The 20,537-nt window shown below is 42.5% G+C and overlaps 1 protein-coding gene across 3 annotated transcripts in view; it reads right to left on the bottom strand.

The window, feature by feature from the left end:
• LOC142655849 (dynein axonemal assembly factor 8-like) overlaps positions 1-20,537 on the bottom strand; it is a 60,189-nt gene that overhangs the window by 20,199 nt on the left and 19,453 nt on the right. For all 3 annotated transcript variants that reach the window (XM_075830472.1, XM_075830471.1, XM_075830470.1), the window contains exons 21-26: positions 14,874-15,188; positions 14,542-14,604; positions 13,640-13,693; positions 12,654-12,823; positions 10,598-10,793; positions 6,054-6,151 (exon numbers count right to left, since the gene is read on the bottom strand). In XM_075830472.1, the coding sequence (XP_075686587.1) occupies positions 6,054-6,151; positions 10,598-10,793; positions 12,654-12,823; positions 13,640-13,693; positions 14,542-14,604; positions 14,874-15,188 (896 nt within the window). The remainder of the gene's footprint in view (positions 1-6,053; positions 6,152-10,597; positions 10,794-12,653; positions 12,824-13,639; positions 13,694-14,541; positions 14,605-14,873; positions 15,189-20,537) is intronic.

Genomic DNA, 20,537 nt, shown 5'->3' with positions numbered 1-20,537 from the left:
GAACGGCAGTGGAGCTGTGCAGAAAAAAAATTTAAGGGATCAAATTTCCTTCGTTCTTTGGATTGGTAGATGGTCCCAGAGGTCAGACCGCATCGATCATAATGCTATGGCATATCCTAGCGATAGGTCATAACATTTGAAGAGGGTAATACGCATTTAAACAGCTGTTCCAGGAGACCCCCACAGCCAGAAATATAGCACAATCCTTTGTGCTCATCCTAATCCTCCTGGTTCATGAGTCAGAACTCAAGAACGGCCAGAGGGGAATGTAAAAAGCCCAGTTACAACCCCTACAGCCTCCCTATATGGTTTCCATTAGTGGTCTGTTACCTGTGTAGGAGACAACTATCCAAAAAATGGCTAAATAGAATATTAAAAAATCATCACCCATGGGGATTGAGGGTGCTTAGGAGGATATTTTGCTTTTTGTATGCTATATTTTATTTAAAAAAAAAACAAAAACAAAAAAAAACAAATCAGATTTATATAAAAAACTAAAAATAAAAGGCATCACCCAAGTAATTTTTTAATTTCAGCGGTATCGGTAACATGCGTCTTGTAATAAGTGGAACACACAAACAGTCTATGATTGAGAACGTCGTGACTCTTCAAAGGGTTGTGCACGATTTTCTGATGTTTTCAATCCCTTTGTATTAAGCCACTAGTAAGAAAATATAAGAAAAATGAGCCTCGGGAAGTGTCGCGCCAGTAAAGGAAGCCAAGACAGCAGATTAGCCCTTACCCTGGAGGGGCCCGGAAACTGGGTCTGTAACAAAGAACGCTGGATGCGCAGAAAGAGACACTTTTCATGTATTTCAATAAATTGTCTGCCACAAAGTAACGTAATAAAAAAAAGAAACGTGATAAAAAAAAAAAAAGACTAAAACATAAAAAAATATAATAATAGAAATGATACAATGAGGAATGTTAAGGTATAACTAATGTATACGTGTGGTGAAGCTCCACACACCGTATATATTAGGAATATCATATAACTCAACTCTAATAAACTTCAATTCAATAACAAGCGGTGACAGGGAAAACAAATTACATCCAAAGAATATAGACTGCCATTTGTGGTAGCCTGTATTCTGCCTTTGGAGCCTTAGAAGGCTTAAGATGGGTAAAGCTTACAACTGAATGTAGTTCACGAGCAAGGCATAGTTGCAGAGTGTTAATGTATCACTAAAATAAGACGTAAACGGGTTGTTTAAGACAAAAGGGGGGTCGTCCTTTTTTCCAGAAACAGCGCCACTTTTGTCTACAGGCTGTGTCTGGTATTGCAGCTTAGTTTTTATTCACTTCAGCAAACCATGGGATGAGCTGAACTCCCAACCATCAATCTTTTGCGGATAAACCCCTTTAAAAGGGTTGTCCATGATTAGTAAAAAAAAAAAGGATCTGCTTTTAAATAAATATTACAATACCACAGACTATGGAGAAGAGTGGCGCTGCTCTTTCTTTCTAAGTCTGAACAATCCCTTTAAGACTTCTGTATCGTTTCCGCTTTCAGAAAAGTCAGAGGGGTCACGAACCTCTTGGGGGCTGCTGAGTACAGAAGACGACGGAGGCAATCCTCACAAGCGCTGGGTTCCCTTCTATTTAGGAGCCCTCTTGGCACTTTGGGGATTGATTTAGTGGACGCACTTGTGCCCTTGAGTTCTGTTCTGATGTGTCTGAAGGACTCTGTCCTACTTACGGGTTCTTCATGAGGGAATACATCAAATTCAAACTCATCTGCAGGTTGTTTTGTACACATTTTTGGAATTAGCTTGTTCTGGATATAAAGGGTTAATGCCTGTTTAATTTGCAGAGACGTCCCCGGTGTTGTACCGGTGAGGGACACCTCAACGTAGACGTTCGCAGCAATTCCGCACATCCAGTCACATGTTCATCAGCCCGTTCCCCTATGAAATCCCGGTAATGGCTTTCTATATTGGACAGGACAGGCATGCACATTCAGCAAGTAAATAATTCCCTTTCTTCTACAATTCTATATTTCCCAGTATTAACGTCCCCCGGGCACGGGACCATGAGGGCACAGCTGTGTATTAATCAGATATAGACTGCAGAGACGTTCATTGTAAATTAGATACATATATACTCCGCCTACGGAATCGGCATTTTCTAACTAATCCAGGACAGGCAAAAATATCAGCATACGCCTTGTACTTTCATGGTAGCTATTTTGGGCAAAAGTCTCATAGTATGTTCCGAAAAGCTGCGCGGTCTGTCTGGTGGTTCAGTTCCCAGCTAAATTTTGTAGTATTGCGTTAACTCTTCCTGGAAATTAATTTATGAAAAGAGAATCAACTATTCAAGGCCTGGTACAAGAGTATCTGTCACCTACACGTAGCGGGGACACCCATCATGCAGGTTCATGCCGTGTATGTATAAATATATAAAAAGAAAATTACCCCATAATGCCATTTTTATTGTCAAGTAAGTCTAGATTTTGCCAAGGTGCCCGTTCTTGGACCATCACTTGGAGGTTCTTCACTTTGTAGATTGTGAAGTATGAATTTCATTTTATGGGTTGAATTGCTTTTTGAGCCCAGTATTTAGAACGAGTGAAATCTCAGTCACAGGGTTCAATCTCACTGATGCCCCTAGTCAAGTGGTCAACAACATCCAGATAGATTCTGTTAGAAAAGAGAAACATTGAGAAGTGAAAAACTGGTATGGTGTGCCCTTATATACCGCACTGATGAGCGCAGGATATGCCTAAGGGTATACTCAATAATATGTACCCCACTGGTGAATCCAGGAAATGTCTATAGGTACACTCACTCATATGTTCCCAGGATAGGTCTATAGGTACACTTTATATGTTCCCAGGATACGACTATGGGTAAACTTGCACATGTGTGCCCAGAAAATACCTATGGGTACACTCACCCATATGTTCCTAGGATACGTCTATAGGTACTCTATCATATGTTTCCAGGATACATCTATAGGTACACTCGCTCATGTTTCCAGGATACGTCTATAGGTACACTCGCTCATATGTTCCATGGATAGGTCTATAGGTACACTCGCTTATATAGTCCCAGGATACGTATATAGGTACACTCGCTTATATATTCCCAAGATACGTCTATAGGTACACTCGCTTATATAGTCCCAGGATACGTATATAGGTACACTCGCTTATATATTCCCAAGATACGTCTATAGATACACTCGCTTATATAGTCCCAGGATACGTCTATAGGTACACTCGCTTATACACTACCGTTCAAAAGTTTAGGGTCACTTAGAAATGTCCTTATTTTTGAAAGAAAAGCACATTTTTTTCAATGAAGATAACATTAAATTAATCAGAAATACACTCTATACATTGTTAATGTGCTAAATGACTATTCTAGCTGCAAACGTCTGGTTTTTAATGCAATATCTACATAGGTGTATAGAGGTCCATTTCCAGCAACCATCACTCCAGTGTTCTAATGGTACATTGTGTTTGCTAACTGTGTTAGAAGGCTAATGGATGATTAGAAAACACTTGAAAACCCTTGTGCAATTATGTTAGCACCGCTGTAAACAGTTTGGCTGTTTAGAGGAGCTATAAAACTGACCTTCCTTTGAGCTAGTTGAGAATCTGGAGCATTACATTTGTGGGTTCGATTAAACTCTCAAAATGGCTAGAAAAAGAGAGCTTTCATGTGAAACTCGACAGTCTATTCTTGTTCTTAGAAATGAAGGCTATTCCATGCGAGAAATTGCCAAGAAACTGAAGATTTCATACAACGGTGTGTACTACTCCCTTCAGAGGACAGCACACACAGGCTCTAACCTGAGTAGAAAGAGATGTGGGAGGCCCCGCTGCACAACTGAGCAACAAGACAAGTACATTAGAGTCTCTAGTTTGAGAAATAGACGTCTCACAGGTCCTCAACTGGCAGCTTCATTAAATAGTACCCGCAAAACGCCAGTGTCAACGTCTACAGTGAAGAGGCGACTCCGGGATGCTGGCCTTCAGGGCAGAGTGGCAAAGAAAAAGCCATATCTGATACTGGCTAATAAAAGGAAAAGATTAATATGGGCAAAAGCACATGGACATTGGACAGAGGAAGATTGGAAAAAAGTGTTATGGACAGACGAATCGAAGTTTGAGGTGTTTGGATCACACAGAAGAACATTTGTGAGACGCAGAACAACTGAAAAGATGCTGGAAGAGTGCCTGACGCCATCTGTCAAGCATGGTGGAGGTAATGTGATGGTCTGGCGTTGCTTTGGTGCTGGTAAAGTGGGAGATTTGTACAAGGTAAAAGGGATTTTGAATAAGGAAGGCTATCACTCCATTTTGCAACGCCATGCCATACCCTGTAGACAGCGCTTGATTGGAGCCAATTTCATCCTACAACAGGACAATGACCCAAAGCACACCTCCAAATGATGCAAGAACTATTTAGGGAAGAAGCCGGCAGCTGGTATTCTATCTGTAATGGAGTGGCCAGCGCAGTCACCAGATCTCAACCCCATAGAGCTGTTGTGGGAGCAGTTTGACCGTATGGTACGCAAGAAGTGCCCATCAAGCCAATCCAACTTGTGGGAGGGGCTTCTGGAAGCATGGGGGGAAATTTCTCCCGATTACCTCCGCAAATTAACAGCTAGAATGCCAAAGGTCTGCAATGCTGGAATTGCTGCAAATGGAGCATTCCAAGACCAAAGCAAAGTCTGAAGGAGAAAATTATTATTTCAAATAAAAATCATTATTTCTAACCTTGTCAATGTCTTGACTATATTTTCTAGTCATTTTGCAACTCATTTGATAAATAGAAGTGTGAGTTTTCATGGAAAATACAAAATTGTCTGGGTGACCCCAAACTTTTGAACGGTAGTGTATATTCCCAGGATACGTCTATAGGTACACTCGCTCATGTTTCCAGGATACGTCTATAGGTACACTCGCTCATATGTTCCATGGATAGGTCTATAGGCACACTCGCTTATATATTCCCAGGATACGTCTATAGGTACACTCGCTCATGTTTCCAGGATATGTCTATAGGTACACTCACTCATATGTTTGCAGGATATGTTTATGGGTACACTTTCTCATGTCTGCCTAGAAAAAACCTATGGGTGCCATCTATAATATGATCCCAGGATACATCTATGGATACACTCGCTCATAAAAAAAAAAAACTATGGGTACCCTCTATGATATGTTGACAGGATACTTATGTGGGTACACTCGCTGATGTATGCCCAGGTTATTTCTATGGGTGCAATTGCTCATGGCTGCCCAGGATATGCTTATGGGTACGCCCACGGATGTGTGCGCAGGATACGTCTACATGTACACTCCAGGGGCGGACATAGCATTGGTGCAACCTGTGCAGCTGCACAAGGGCCCAGTAGGTAAGGGGGCCCACTGTTATATTAAAGCAGTCGTCTTCTGTTTGTTAGATTGCATGTAAATGCCCAAGATGAAGAATTTTATGGCTAACAATTACTGATGCGTTGTTATGGAGACATAAGGGGGTGATTTATTATATTCAATATTGGACAGCAAGGGGCCCATATACTGTTCTAGCACATGGGCCCTCAGCTGTCCGTGTCCGCCCCTGGTACACTCACTCTAAATACTTATATAGTCTATAATATTACAGCCTTTCCTTTGGATTAAAGAAGCTTTTCCGCCTTTCCCTTGTATAAACCTTGAGGTATTGCCCATAGTAACAGATGCCAACATTTATCACGTGACGGCTGGAAAAAAAAAAAGGTTAGGGCTTGTTTTTAAATAGGCCCTGAAGTTACCGGAGCAATCTGACATTTTATAGGCAGAATAAACATGCGCCCAACAAATTCAATAAGAAGTTCAATCACTGAGGCATGTGGCACCACGCGTTTCATACCTCAATGGTTCATAGGATGGATTCTCACTGATACATTTCATTACCGACATCCTCCATTGTGTCGGGTCTGGTACATTTTAAAATGGGGTCAATGTCAGAATTATTGGAGGTCAGTCAGGCTTACTTGGCATGGATCCCGGAAAGGAGATTTCCAGGACAGAAAGAAAAAAAAATGGATGAATTTACCTTTTCTGCCTGTAGAACAATCGGCTGGTGATCACACACGAGACCCTCCGGGAAAAAACACTTTATCTCTCGGACGGCAGCCTGGTAAGAGGTGGAACCTGGAGAACAGAACGCACACAGTCTATATTACAAGAAATGAGGATTCATTCACTACTGGATAATACGTGCACTTACTGTAGAGAATCCCTACCTACTGCAATCTACTACGTTCTTATACACATGTATATATGAGAATACAGAAACACCAGACAGCAATCATATGTCCATATCATAGGTACAGGAGAATTATGTGTATGCATCATATTGGATATTGGCAGGAAAGATGGCTGCTACCAGCATTATGGTAACAGTGCTTGTCCTATGGGGCAGACAGTGCTTGGAATCCTAGAAATGCCGGGTTTTGGGACAAAGCTGATGTCACTCCCCCCTTCCCTCTATTATGATGTCATCCGCGGCTGGTTCCCTCCTCCTGTTTGTGCAGTTACAGTGGATAGAGCCAAGTTATAGTTTGCTACGCCAGTCCTGGACCGCAGATATGTCAGGAATTGTAATACAGTCCTAAGTGAATGTGTTGTAGTTCCTACAGGGCGATGGGTCGGAAAACCCAAAAGTGGACACTGCTCTTTACACTGCGTCATGACCCCTTTATTCTAGGCATCAGATCCCCCCTGATCAGACATTGCCGTATTTATCGATCGACCAATAATGTTTATCTTGGTAAAACCTCTATAAAGAGAACCGATCCGCTCTCCTGTTTGTTTTTGAAAATACATTCCCCATATAATAACAATTTTGGAGCATCTTTTCTGTGTTGTGCTGTTCCTCTGTTATCCCTCCTGGAAATGTATGAATACATTGACAAATAGGTATCACTATTAATGGTAATGGATTGTGTCCCTACACACGCTGATACAGTGCAAGAGAGTGTTTTGACAAAGGGAATAGTAACGTCCAGTTCTCATTTTATCCATACATTACCAGGAGGAATAACAGAGGAATACCACAAAGCAGAGTCCTAAGAAAAGATGATGCAAAATCTCAGAAATAGTGTTTGGCCGTTGCCTTTTTCAACATCTCTGGAAACCTCCATGTTGCATATTGAGTATTTTCGGCAGATTCTCATCGGATCGGAGTATCACATCAAGAAATGTCTGAGAAGAAAGAGTTAACAGACCCCAGCATCAGTTTTTGTCAATAAAATCCTAGAGTATTGCGGAGACCAAATACACTGGTCAAGTAGTGCAATCTTGAGGAAAGGTATTACAATCCTTGGAAGGGATACAGGAAAAGCATCAATAATTTAGACGCTACATACGGAGGTTTTCCAGTAAGTCGGAAAGATGGACTGACAAGTTGGTTAATAATGGGCCACTGCTGTCATCGCCAAGGCTTCATTATTGTGTAAAATGTTCAGCACTCACTCTTTACACACTCTAAATGCTACGTTTATGACTCATAGAGAAATATTAAATGACAAATGATCTAAGAGGTACGAGCAGGATCTGAGAACCGAGGGATCCAAAATGACAATGGAAACCATTGAATTTTCAAGAGGAATATTTTACCGTACATATTCTACCAAATGCCGCATACATGTTTAATACACGGCACACACTGGATACATGTAATATAATAATAATAATAATATACTATACATGATCCAATGTAACGTACAGTACTGTATAGTAATGCTACAGCTTGAATGGAAGGTATCAATGCAGTGCCATCTAGTGGTGATCAGTGGAACTACAACTACATCTGTCCTAGGTTATTTTTTGACAAGATACATTATAGGGACAGAAAGTATTGGGGCAAAGATCTTTTTTTTTTTTTTTTTTATAATTGTATGTTTTTATTTTCATTTATAACATCATAAAAATACAAACCAGCAGTAAATTCAGACGAGTAGATACATCGTGTTTGAGCAAAAGAAAAAAATAATTTTTGCATATTATACTGATCGTTTTTACATAAGTCAACACATTAGTACCACAGTATAGTACCCGAACTCCATGGGCAGACTGTCCATTATCTGTTTATGTATCCTAAAAACATTGATGAGGTTACTATCCGCTCAGAATATGCAATAAGAGATATGAAGCTTAGCTTTTATGTCAATTCACATCTGCATCCATCGCCTACACAAGGTAAAAAATGATTCCAACAATACTAACATGACAATAGACAGATACACTAGGGTAGGGAAGGGATAAGGTAAGGATGGATCTTAGGAGATATCTCATTCTCTACATTAGACCTAGATGCAATGAGCAATGATCCCCCTCATGGTGGTCTAGAGGAGTCGTACATGTCCCAAAGCCCCCACACACTTGTAAAGCGATCTACGCAATTGTTCAATGAGGCCGTCAGTGATTCCATTCTCTTAACCTCCTTGATTCTGTTATAAAGGGCATCCAGCGTAGGAGGCGTTTTGCGTTTCCAATTAGCCGCAATAAGACATTTCGCAGCCGTTAGGATATGTAGAAGTAACCGGGACTGGACCTTCCCCCAACCCTTCGGTGGCACATTTAAAAGATAGGTCAATGCTTGCTTCGGAGGTCTACTCCCAAAGACCCCCTGAATGAGGTTTTCCACTTCCCCTCAGAATGGTCTCACTAGTTTGCAATCCCAAAAGATATGAGGAAGTGTCCCCACGTCGCTGTGGCATCTCCAACACCTATCCGATACCAACGGGAAAATGCGATGGAGGAATTCCGGTGTATGATACCAATGCATCAGAATTTTGTATTGGTTTTCTTTATAAGCCGCACATAGAGATGATTTCGCTGCCTTGGACCAGATGATTTGCCACAGCGACATGGGGAGCTCCCTGCCCAAATATGCCTCCCACCTGGCCATGTATCTATGTCTGGTCGCCTCTTGGAGGGACGAGTCGGCAAGAATAGCAAACATCTCCGATATTAGCCCTCTAGTTGAGACAGTTGTTTTGCAGAGCCTTTCAAAGGCTGTGGGTTTAGAAAAACCTTGTCCTGTTCGCATAGAGTTAGCAAAGTGTGTGATTTGCATATAACTGTAATAGGAGTTTTTTGGCAAGTTATATTTAGTTTGCAACGTCGAGAACGGTAAGATTGTGCGTTGGCAGGGGTCTACTATATCCGCGAAGTAAAATACACCTGCTCTCGACCATGGTTGGGACATTTTTGTAGTAAGGCTCACCGGTAAGGAAGGATTATATAGGAAGGGTGTCATTAGAGATTTTGAGGAAGATAGTGCATATTTCGACGTCGATATCCTCCAAATATTCTTAGTGAATGTCATTCTGTGTAGGAGGGGGGGGTCGCTAAAGTGTCCGCCGTTCCCGACCACAATAATGTATTTGGGTGTGTAGGTGCGATCCATAATTTCTCAATCTCAGTCCATTTATTATATGCCCTTAGGGAGGTCCAGCATTGGATCCTTCTCAAATGTACCGCTAAGTAGTACCGATAAACGTCTGGGACCGCCAATCCACCCGCCGTAACCGACGTGAGCATGACTGAGCTTGGGATTCTATGTCGTTTACCCGCCCAAATGTATTTCAAAAGAGTCGTTTGAAATCTGCACATGTCTTTTCGTGGTATAGGGACCGGGAGGGTTTCCAGAAGGTATAAGTACTTTGGCAGGATAGTCATTTTAACCGCCGATATTCTGCCGAAAAAAGACAAGGGTAGGACAGACCATCTGGATATGAGTTTGTTTATGTCTTGAAAGAAGGGGACATAATTATACTTGTATAGGGAGGTATATGAACTAGAAATCTGAGGCGGCAAAGATCTTAATCATTGCATTCAGGTGTTACATTCAGTCCCATTGTCACAGTTGTATAAAAATCCAGCACTCGCCATGCAGTCGTCTATACAAACATTAGAATAGGTCGTTGTAAAGAGATCACTGAATCTCAGCGCGGTCCTGTAATAGGACGTCACCGGTGTAACAAGGGGGAGTTTGGTGTGGAAGAACTTGACTGGCCACACACAGCCCTGACCTCAACCCCTATCCAACATCTTTGGGATGACCTAGAACAGAGATTACGAGCCAGGCCCCCTCCCCCAACATCAGTGTCTGACCACACAAATGTTCTACTGGATGAATGAACAAAAATTCCCACAGACCCTCCAAAATCTTGTGGAAAGCCCCCCAGAAGAGTGGAAGATGTTTTACTGCAAAGGTTCATATTAATGTCTATGGATTTAGAAGGGGATGTCATAAAAGCTCCTGCAGGTGTCCCAATACTTTTGTCTATGATTCTAGGCCTGTGCCCCATCATAAATAGAATGGTGTAATACAGATTAAACATTTAGGGCTCTGTTCGCACCGGAGTCACGGCTTCCGTTTTTACAGTAGCCATGATGGATCTGAATGACCTATAAAGAGTCCGTCAGCAGCACGTAGTAATTTGGGGGCCATTTTTGCTGGTTTAAGACTCGGTCTATTGAAATAGAGTTTAAGAAAATTCCAAAAATGTTCTATGGAAATGTTTCAGTTCATAATTATGAGATATGATGGAAGGAAAGATCCGTGGAATATGTAGAGGATCCACATACCATACATCCCGTTTTGCACAGAACTGGTGCCGTAATGGGCCCTCCAGAGGAACTGGTCCTGAGCTTTACACAGTTGTGGATCGTCTGGTCCCAGGAGGTCTAGAAGTTTCAGAACGGCATTAATCCTCTGGAGACACAGCACAAGGGATGGAGCAGAGGTCAGGTAGTCACGGTGGGCTCGGGAGAGATGCTCGTCCTGTGGAGACATCAACCACTGCATCTTAAATGTATATTAAAGGAAAATAAATGTTATCGTGAACTAAGGTGTCTTATATTTATGTTCTACAGGGTTATTAAAGGTTTTTCCCCCATAAACAGTGCCATTCATGGGCTGTGCCTCATATTCACTTGAACTGCCTAAGCTGCAATACCAGAAACAGCCCATGTGTGGCACTGTTTCTGGGGAAAATAGGCAGACCCTAATCCCATACGATCCATTGATTACACTAGTTGCTAAGAGGTATTCCCTTGACAACAATTTCTGACACTGATATGAATGGATCGGTGGCCGCTAGAGATCTTCACTGGAAACTAGTATAAGGACCCATTTGATCAAAACACTGAGGGTCCCACCTTAGGACGTAAACCTCTGATATATATGACTGATGTCAGAAGATGCTGCTGTTGGTACATCCTTCAACGTCTGCTTGTCTGGATGGGTTTGGTTTTGAAGTAGGTAGATAGAAGGTGACCAGCAGCCAATCAAATGATTCTTTCCAGAAGCACAAAGTATTTCAGGGAATATATTAATTGTATGGACTCTGTACACGTGTGTGATCATGCTACTAAAGACATAACTGCATGCTATAGGAACAATATGATGACTTTATGTATAGTAACATTTTCATTAAACGCAGTTTAAGAGATAAGTTAAAAAGGTTGTCTGAAATGAGAAAAAAGGCTCTGCTGCTTTTTCCAAAAACAGCGCCACTCTTGTCCATGGGCTGTGTCTGGTATTGCAACTTATACAATATACAAAAATGGCGACAGCACACTGCGAACGCTAATGCCACCTTAACACTATAAATAAATAAATATGCATTACTGCTGAATCTACTTACAATAGGGAGGTTCTTAGAGCACATTTTGATCAAATTGTGTGAGCCCACCTGCCACGACAAGGCGACCTCTATGAGGTGTGTTCCTACGCTGCACATGCACCCAGAACTGGGACTAAGCCTACATATGCTTGGGGATGGTAGGAACCCGCATGGTATTGCAGCTGAGTCCTATTCAAATGAATGCTGGAATACCATACACTGTCCATGGACTGATCTTTTTTTTTTGTACCCAATATAACCACTGATATCTAAAGGAAAGTCCATTGCCACCTAAGATTAAAAAGGACCGGTCCGCTCTCCTGACATGTGTGTGTTTTATTAAATACTTGTATTCCCCATAAAAATCACAATTCTGGAAAATCTTTTCTTAAAACTTTGGATTGTATTAATCCTCTGTTATTCCTCCTAGTAATGTACAAATTAATTAACAACTGGGTGTTACCAGTTGGGGGTGTGTCCCTACACAGACTCACACCATCCAATCAGTGCAGACAGTATCAGACCAAGTAGGGACACGCCCCTTTGACAGGACCCAATTCATAAATTTCTAGTAGGATTAACAGAGGAACGGCACAATGTAAAATGCTTAGAAAAGATGCTCTAGAATTGTGATTTTATGGGGAATACAAGTATTTACTAAAACATGTCAGGATCGGTGACCGATCCTCTAAGTAGATTTGTCCAATGAAGCCCTTTCGCTAAACATACTGAGCAGAAGTTTACAATGAACCGTAACCGTAGGGCGATGGAAGGTTGGAAGAGGATGCTGCCTGTCCCAGCGAGAGTCACCCTGGAAGACCATGGAAATTGCAAGTCACTGGTATGGACTTTAATTGCTCACTAGTTTCTCCCTATTACTTGGGTCATGTGACTGATGACTCGCTTTATGGCAATTTACTTGTTGTATTGGACACCCAACCTGTACACATTAGGTGGACAGTATCCACGCATTGAATACTTGGGACTATAAGGAACCAAATCGTCTTCCTCCTCACCTCTTGTGCCTCGGTGGGGATGATCTGTAATGAATCTTCTGCGCTCAGTGTCACCAACTTCATTCCGACCAAGACAAACCTTTGCAGCTCAATCTTACGTAATATCCTCCCCAGGTTACTGCTCCAGGATCCCGGCTTGAGGAGAAGAACCGTGTACAATAGAGGAGGACCTGAAAAAAAAACAAAAAAACGTGGCTTACTGTACACATCAAAGCAAGCAGAAGTGGAGAAGTGTAAGGCGGCCATGATTGTGTAGCCAAAAATAATGAGGCCACTAAGACCCAAGAGGCCAAACAGAGGGAAAATCCTGTTGCTGGATCCGTTTGTGCGTTGCCAGACTTAATCCTAATCCGATATCCAGCCAATTTCCCACCAGTCATACTGCTTGGCAATAGCTGGAACTCCTATTATTGGTATGGGAACACTGCCACTTCGAGATGAACTACAGGCTCTTAGTAAGATAGCGGCCATGTTCAGTGGGGGAGCAGTAACACCTCATTTAAAGGGACAATAAACCCCACAAATGACTGTAAAAAAGCAGAACCTACTATCAAGTTCAAAGTCTGGTCTTCATGATCCCCTCCATTTTTGTCTGGGGACTGGATGAAGAAGGGGTAGGGCTTAGATAAAGTAGAGGTGGTGTATTGCTTGGTCTCCAGCGCAGGCAGAACAATGGGAATTCGGAGAAGGAGATGTGGTACAGAAGTTAGAGGAGCATGTCGATTATTTCTGGAGGTTCCCAGAACTTGTGATATGTGACAAAGTAGTGATCATGGTGGCAGGGATTTTTGTGGACTTCTTGTCATTCACACCATTGAAGCACATTACAGTCATCATCTCCCCAGCCTGGCTGATAAAAGGGAACAATAGACTGCATTCAAATGCATGTCCCTATAATATATTTGCTTGGTTATAATACAACTTTAGAGACCATTTTTCTTGTCCAGATGTTGGAGTAAATAGACATAGATAGTTAGAGAACCTACCGGACAGCATGTATGTAAATATGGACTCCACCTTCCCGCTGTATTCTCCTCCACCTGTAAAGGACAATAGGTATTTTTCGGTCAGGGCTAGGCTGTAGTACGACATTGCAGTCCAGAGTCATTCATTGGGGGGAGATTGACTAAGCAAAATTCCCCCAGAATTTTGGCATAAATTGCGCCAAAAAAGTGGCGTACATGACGTGTGCCAAATGTATTATGTGTTTTAGACTCTTTTTGCACTTTCTTTCGCAGTTTTAAGTGTCTCGAAAAAGGGGCGTGGTTAAAAGGAGTCGCAAAATGCACCAGAACTTGCATGCGGAAAACTGGTGTAAATTACGTGTCTAATAAGTCTAGTGTGATGCACCAAATATCGTCACAGTCCTGTCTCGGCCCCCCTCCCTTCTGTATTTTAATGATTACTTGGTACAGCAACTCAACCATGTGGGGGCATGATAAAGAGGGGAGATACAGGACTGCTTAAAGGGTTGTCTGCTTTTGTTGTCGAAAGGTCCTCCAACAATAAGCTGAGAACCGGTTACCCCACTGCTGGGACCTCCAGCTATCAGTGGTCATCTGTGGAAAACCAGGTAGCAACTATTATTTTACCCAACAGCACCACCGCAGGATAACTGAAGTATTACACAGTACCTATTGAAATCAATGGGCTGTACATGTAATGTATGGACATACCGGGTCCTCCAGAGCGAAAGACACTCTTTGAAGCTGCTTTGTACTCTAGATAATAGAGGATAGTTCTGAACGTGGGAAGCGGTTCATTAATTCAGAATTGTTTTTTCTTAACCAGACAACCCCTTTATTGTAGACCACAGGACATGCATAGTTGTTTGGTGCAGTTACGACTGAGGGGTAGAGAATGGTTCACCCACCACTAACACCCTTACCTTCCGACTTGCAGTAGATCCCAGGAGGAGCGATATATTTCAGAACAGGTCGCCTTTGGGAATCTAAGGAGTAGAAGACGACCATAAAGACACATAACCTATATCTTCATTGAAAGATTAACTACAGAGAAGGAATCTATGGAAATCCATTAATGATCGTGTGCTACGTGAACTCCTTAAAGGGGGTGTCCACTGTGGACAACCCCGTCCTTTCTATGTGATAATGGCTGATAACTGTGAATAACAGATTTCTCCTGTCGCTACAAGGTGGACGAAAAGAAGACACATAACCAAAAAGGGCGAGCGGAGGTGAGATGAGAGACGATGATTACCAGAAATTAAGTCCCTCTCTGTGAAAAAGTGGACGGCCTGACGGTAAGCAACTTCCGGCGTAGCAGACATGATGAACTGGGCTTGTCGTTTCCCCGTCTTTGGTACAAGTTCTTGGATGGCGTCTGCTAGGGTGGAGAAGGCTCGGACGCGGCGCAGGGCGCACACGAGAGCGGGGTTGGAGGCTAGTTGGTCCACATTCTCCTGCCAGGGATGTTCTCCCACCTCATATGTGGTGATTTCGGTAGCCTGGGCCCAACTCAGGGAAGGCATCCACTTCAGACCCAGGAGCTCAAAACCTTGAAATCCCGTTACGGCTGAGAAAAAAACAAAACACTTTCTTTAAGTAGCTCCAACTATGAACATCACTTTGTGTTTACGTCCCAGATTCTGCCACCGATTAATTTTATAATATTTCTTTAGAGAGATTGGAGCTCTGTTTTTCTGATTTAGAGCTCCAAATCCTATCACAAGCATAGATCTAAATGTTAAAACTCTGCCTGCCTGAAGGCACCACTAGGGGGAGCTTACTGTATACTACATTTATATCCAGTATATGGGGTGACAACAAGTTATCCTGGGATGTGACAGCATAACCCAGCACCAGTAGGGGCCCCCATTTTGTTTCTATTATGGGGCCCCTTTTAATCTACGTACCAAATGAAAGGATGTAAACGGCATCACATGGAGTTTGAAAACCGTAGAAATGTTTTTGGATCTTTTTGTTTTGATTTTTTGACTACATGTCAGGGACTATACTGCATAAAGCATCTCCAGATTACTATTTACTAACCCCAACAGTAAGACAAATGTAATGACAGGCAGCAGGTATAAAAACAAGAGCTCAGCCTGGACGAGAGACCCGCCCACATTGGGAGAAGTCTGAATTTAGCACTTTGCTGCAAAGCATCATGGTCCTGTTTTCAAGGGCCATTAAAAAGGCATTTGGTGTCAGTTTTTTCTTTTTTTTAATCTCCATTAATGTATGTACAGAACACACAGACGCTGGTTCCATTTAATTTTTAAAGAGTATTTGCCCTTAAAATAAAAAAATCACTGGCAAATATACATTATTCATTCCTCTCCTTCTGTCAAGTTCAATAAACTTCTATACCGACTATTTTGGGAAAGAATGATGACAATAGGGACGGTTGTCCTCAGGGCGCCCACAAGGGTTATCACCCATCCTTTTCCGACTCCTGAATGGAATATATTGTCAGATTTACCAAGTAACGCTGGGTAAAAACCCCTATATGGGTGCTGTAAAGAGAATACGACACTAACATCAGGGTAGGTGATAGTGTAATTTACTGTAACCTGGGGCAAGGATATTGCGGGAGAAAACACGGGGGAAACTCTATGAGACCTTTGGGTCTATGGAACCTTTGGGGTGTCTGTTCCACCAGACACCCCATTAGCCTGCATTCCCTCAGCCTTCATCAGAACAAATGACACACACGCAGCAGAGAGCTCAGTCCTTACAACACAAGACCAATGGGGAAACCCTTGGATTCCTAGTTACGGAACTACCCAAAAATAGATGATTCCCAATTTCGGATGAGCTGACGGCAAAGCCTCAGGCTCTATGTGCCCATTAAGGAGGGCGAGCCTGGGAGATGGGAGCAAATGTGCAGAGAGGAAGCTGAGAAATCTGTAATGAGGAGGACACAGAACTGGGGGAAAATCCTTCACACCAATTGTTCCAGGCACAGGGGAAAGTACAAATATATGTTTACCTCTGATGTCAGCGAGGAAATGCCTGCAGTGAAAGGGAAACTATCACTATAAATGTCGCAGCTTATTAAATGGAACTAAGAACTACTAGTGGAATGGAATTTTTATTTAATTTGCTACGTTATTTTAATCCTTTTATATTTATTTCATTTTTTAGAATGCCCCTGCTTCACAGCAGAAGAGGGCGGTTAAGTCTACAGAATCCAGAACTTGACATTGGCAGTGACATCACTAAACCTCCCCAGATAACCTGCTCCTCAATCAGTGATGTCATCAGCTTTCCCCAGATAAACTTGTCTCTTTACGTAGTGACATCACTAACCCTTCCCTGATAACTCTGCCTTCTCACTATGTGACATCACGATCATTCTCAAGATAACCCTGCCCCATCAGCCTTCCCCAGATATCCCCATCCCCCTACACAGTAACATTATTATCCCTCCCCAGATAACTCTGCTCCCTCAATATGTGACATCACCAACCCTACCCAGATAACCCGGCTCTCTCACTCAATGACATCAGCAGCCCTCCCCAGATCAGCCTGGCCCCTTACTCAGTGACATCACCATCCTTTCCCAGATAATGCCTCCCTCCTGACTGTGACATAATTAGCCCTCCCCGAAAAACTCCCCTTCCTAACACAGTGACATCACCAGCCCTCCCCAGATCAGCCTGGCCCCTTACTCAGTGACATCACCACCATTTCCCAGATAACGCCTCCTCCTGACTGTGACATCATTAGCCCTCCCCAGATAACTCCACTACATCACTCAGTGACATCACCAGGTCTCCAAAATATAACCGTGCCCCCTCATTCAGCTTTCTACAATCTTCCTTTTGTGTCTTATCTGAGGTAGTAGAGTTGTCATTCAGTCACTAATTAATCCTCTGCCTACTAATGATAATGAGGTGATAACATGAACTTTCACTGTAGGCTGTAAAACGAGATGTCAGCACATATGAAAACAGCAATTATTTCATCATTTATTGTTTCATGGACCAACATGGTAGAATATATAAACAAAGTTTTGTTTGGAATGAAAACTTCTGCAACTTTTTCATATTTGTGTTTCAATTCCATATCATTATCAAGATCACTATTTCCTGTCAGTGAATGGATGGCTTATCACAGGATATCAGAACTCTCTTTTCGAATGTACCCTACACTGGTGTCCGTTGGGCATGATTACAATGTGTTTTCAGCCTCTGGATGTAAATAAGAATGTTTCCATTCAATGATGGCGATCACAGATCTTAACAATGGTGAGGAATTGAAGCATAAAGTATATTAGAAATTTGTAGAACGTTTCATTATACACCTATTAAGCTTTATTAAAAAATAAATAATTGGAAACCACTTCAATCTTCCTGGAAGGAAGGGGAGCACAGGGGGGGGGGGGGGACTGATGTGAAGGACTAGAAGAGACACAGCAGGGAGGCCGGGTATCAAAATACGCTGGGCATCCCCGCAGCTGCTGCCCTGTGCCATGATGCCAGGAGCGTCTGCAATCCAGCCAGATGTGTCTATGTCTGCAGAAATTTTACAGCGCAAAAGCTGAGTTCTGTTTATATCCAATCGCCTGTCCCGGGGGGCCTGACTCTATATAATTGTACTATTGAGTCATCCCCGCTGGAGCGCCCTGTTAGTGCCGACTCTTTGCAGAACACAGGTGCTCACAGCGATGTTCTGCAAATATCTGCGGAGCGCTGTACTATCGATGTATATATATATACGCCTGATAAGCAGCTGTGACATAACAAATGTCTTTCAGTCAGGTAAGCAGCTGTGACATCACAAGTTTGCGTCTGTTAGGTACGCTAGTGTGACATCACAACTCTCTTTCAGTCAAGTATGCTGCAGTGACACCACATGTATGTGTCTGTCAGTTAATCTGTGACATCACAAGTGGGTTTCGGTCAGGTAAGTTGCTGTGACATTGCAATTCTCTTTCAGTCAAGTATGTTGCTGTGACATCACAGGTGTGTGTCCGTCAGTTAATATACGGTGACATCACAAGTGGGTTAAAGGCAGGTATTGCAGACAGGCTGCTGTGACATCACAAGTGTGTGTCTCTCAGATAAGCTACTGTGACATCACAAGGGGGTTTTACTCAGGCATGCTGCTGTGACATCACAATTACTTAGACATACCATATATACCTTTCAATTAGCAGTTACACATCAAGGAGCCAATACAATGTTCTTGCACAGGGGCCTTCTGTTGCTGAGGTCTGCCCCAGGGACTGCCATTAGTGGACTGTATAAAATATCCCTACACCTGTCTCTTTGTTTCTGAAGAAATGCTGATGGGGTTTAAGATGTAGCAGAGCTCAGTTTTAACTGATTCTATTGTGCATTGTGAGAACTAAACCAACTTTGGATTATGTAGTAGGATTGCAATCGTGTCAACTGAGCCCTGACACACTCAGCTCTGCTACATGTTTCCAAAAGACACTTTTTCCTTTGCTTTTAGAGTATTTTACACCAATATAAACAGCTGGACCCATGAGTAGATCTGTGAGTCACTAGACGCTGTTCATCTCCTCTTCCAAACATTATGTCACAGCAGCAAGTTACAAGCTGGAGCAGATCTGGCTTAACAGAGGAGAAAGCAGAGGTAGTATCTAAAGCCGGCCATACACATTCCCTTCCCATAAAATGAGCGTTGCATATTTTTTGTGACGCTTATCAGGTAAGGGACATGGAGTACATGAATAGAGATTTCAAGGAGATAAGTGGTGCCAGGGAAGTCTGACAGCCGCTGGTCCCCCTGCTCTATTGAAATAACATACACCAGAGCTGATAGCTGATGCTTGGCATGTGCCCCCACCAGGGGGAGAGGTCCAAAGGATCTGTATACAGCTGTTTATAGACCACCCCCTAGTGGTAGCAACAGGCAGCTAAGAGTTCTACAAGTTCTTGTGTGGGGAGAACAGGGTAAGGGGCCAATATGTTAGGAAAACTCTCCAAATAATTGATGCTGCTGGTTTCTTAGTAGACACATTGGATCAGCAGGTTCCCTCTTAATGCGCTGCTGATACTGGATCCTGCAGATTACATCTATAAAATATATTTATATCAGAGACTTGTCCGATTCCCAGAGATGACAAATTACTTGAGTCTGCCTGGCAAGGACGTCTGTGATAAGAACAAACTTTTTCTGATTGTTTGGAAGCAGAACGGTGTCCAAGGTTATGACAGTATTTATGACGGCTGGGAAGCATCAGATAACACTGGGGGACACTGAAAAGTACATTTCTACTGATTTTCTGTTACAATTTTACTATTAAACTGACTTTGTGAAGGTTCTCTATCCTTAAAAAGGGAGGATTACATACTTGTCTGACTAATAATCTAGAAAGTATAATAATCTGACAAAAATTAAAGGGCAACTAAACTTTTAAAAAACTTCTGACATGTCAAAAGTTCTGATCGATGGTGGTACGAGCACGGAGAACCCCAGAGATCACTAAAACTAAGCGCCCATTTCTGATCAGCTTTTTTCAGAGTGGCGTACGAGCCCAATAGAAAGTCTATGAGGCCGTACACCGCTCCGAGGAAAGCCGATCAGAAATGAAGCGGCACAGCGCTCACCCAAGCACTTAGATTTAGCGATCGCTGGGGGTCTCAGTGCTCAGGCACCCAATGATCAAAACTTCTGACATGTACAGTGAAGGAAATAAGTATTTGATCCCTTGCTGATTTTGTAAGTTTGTCCACTGTCAAAGACATGAACAGTCTAGAATTTTTAGGCTAGGTTAATTTTACCAGTGAGAGATAGATTATATTTAAAAAAAAACAGAAAATCACATTGTCAAAATGATATATATTTATTTGAATTGTGCACAGAGAAATAAGTATTTGATCCCCTACCAACCATTAAGAGTTCAGCCTCCTCCAGACCAGTTACTGCTCCAAATCAACTTGGTGCC

Source organism: Rhinoderma darwinii, chromosome 6 (genome assembly GCF_050947455.1).
Source record: "Rhinoderma darwinii isolate aRhiDar2 chromosome 6, aRhiDar2.hap1, whole genome shotgun sequence".
NCBI classification, from domain to species: domain Eukaryota; kingdom Metazoa; phylum Chordata; class Amphibia; order Anura; family Rhinodermatidae; genus Rhinoderma; species Rhinoderma darwinii.
Note: the sequence above shows the minus strand (reverse complement) of the source record. Positions and strands in the feature narration are given on the sequence as shown.